This window comes from Verticillium alfalfae, genomic scaffold (assembly GCF_000150825.1).
Source record: "Verticillium alfalfae VaMs.102 supercont1.1 genomic scaffold, whole genome shotgun sequence".
NCBI classification, from domain to species: Eukaryota; Fungi; Ascomycota; class Sordariomycetes; order Glomerellales; family Plectosphaerellaceae; genus Verticillium; species Verticillium alfalfae.
In genome coordinates, this window is record NW_003315038.1 from 2,300,995 (window position 1) to 2,302,599 (window position 1,605).

General features: G+C 55.5%; 1 protein-coding gene across 1 annotated transcript; it reads left to right on the top strand.

The window, feature by feature from the left end:
• Positions 1-146: 146 nt before the first annotated feature.
• Positions 147-476, top strand: VDBG_00707 (predicted protein; the record flags this gene model as incomplete). Its single annotated transcript, XM_003008979.1, has 1 exon — positions 147-476. The coding sequence occupies one exon, from the start codon at positions 147-149 to the stop codon at positions 474-476; it is 330 nt and encodes a 109-aa protein (XP_003009025.1).
• Positions 477-1,605: the final 1,129 nt, after the last annotated feature.

Here is a 1,605-nt window from a genome sequence, read left to right on the forward strand (position 1 = left end):
CTGTCGGGCGACAATGGGAAGCAGGGTCGAAGTCCATGGCAGGCGAGTATGAAATGGGCGGTGATGGACCACGTCAAGAGGGCAAAGGGGGCAGCCCATGCCAGGATCAGGCCTAGGTAGGTACCTTCGGCACGTCCTGAGATGAGATGACAGCCGTAGACAATGGCGGCTGCGAGGAAGAGCTGCCCGGCCACCTTGGCCCTTCGAATGCCGGCAGGGACAGCCCAGGGTGCACTGAGATACTGGGCGTGCAGCACAGGCTTGTTGAAGAGGATATACAGCTGTGCTGTGAGATAGGTCTGGATGACAAAGAAGAAAAGCTCCTCGGCGGGGATGTCAAAGAGGGAGTAGCCGAGGACTGCATCGGGCGGATAGTTCCAGATGTTGGTGCGAATCAGATAAGAGTCCCAGGGAATGGTGGCCACAACGGCAACCGTGATGATAAAGCACAGTTTTGCCGCGTCGACGCGTGTTAAGAATGGGTACACCAGAACGGTCAAGAGGGTGGCAGGCGGCACTGTCCAGAAGAGGTGGCTAGAACTGTGAGCTTTCCACCACGGGTTCCCACGACGAGCATGCCAAGGGGACACTCACACGAGTGCATAATCGTACCCCATAATGGGTGATATGCGCGCCGGCAAAGAGGCGGCCGTCTTTGTCAGGTCCCGGCAGGCGCGTTTGGCTGAGAAAAGATGGCAAGATTTCACAGTAGTGGGTAGTGGTGAAAGTTGGCGTTTGGTGATTTCAAACGGCGCAACGTGTAGCCAAGCCACTGAGCAGACTTATCGGTCGGGCACAGATGGTGAATATCCAGGAGAATTCTGTCGAGGGGGGTATTAATCACTGCTGCTTCCTGCCCATGGCTGGTATATCGAGGCTTTGGCGTGGAACGGGTGCTCTAGCCTTCCACTTAGTACCTGGGTGTTGGGGATGCGCCAACTGGCGGGCTGATAGGTGATGCAAGGTACCGATCGTTGGGGTGGTGCGCCACACGCTTGGTAGCGTTGACTGGTGAATCAATTGTGACAGAAAGAGGGTGTGATTCAGAGCGATACCCAGTGACTGGGTGGAGGTGACTACGTAGATGAGGTCGGTGCTTGGTGTGGGAAAGAGGAGAGAATAGGAGTGAGAGATGACAATGTGACGACAGACGCGAGACTTTGTGCTGCACAGCCAACGACAGAGTTGAATGCTGATTGCTGACACGGACGGCGAGCCAGATAGAAAAGAATATCCCCAAAGAGGAAAAAAAAATGAAAGAGAGCCGGCCGGGCAGGGAGAGTCAAATCTGCAGAGGTGACGACTGTCGTAATCGTCGCTTCATCACTCACACAACGATGCAGCAACTCGCACTCGCACAGACAGGCTTCGATACGGTACTTTGACTGCCTGAGCACACGTACTTACCTTTCTCGAGCGCGGTTGCTTAATGCAGGGGCATACACCGACGGCATGATACCAGCGAAATGGCTCGCGCCTTGTCAGCCATTCGTCTCTGCGCTACGGATGTTTTCTTCGTCGGACTTCGGACATCTTGGCAGGCCGTGCCTTCAGGTGGACGTGGCTTCAGCCCTGTGGTGGGTGTGTAATGGGGAAATACAGCGC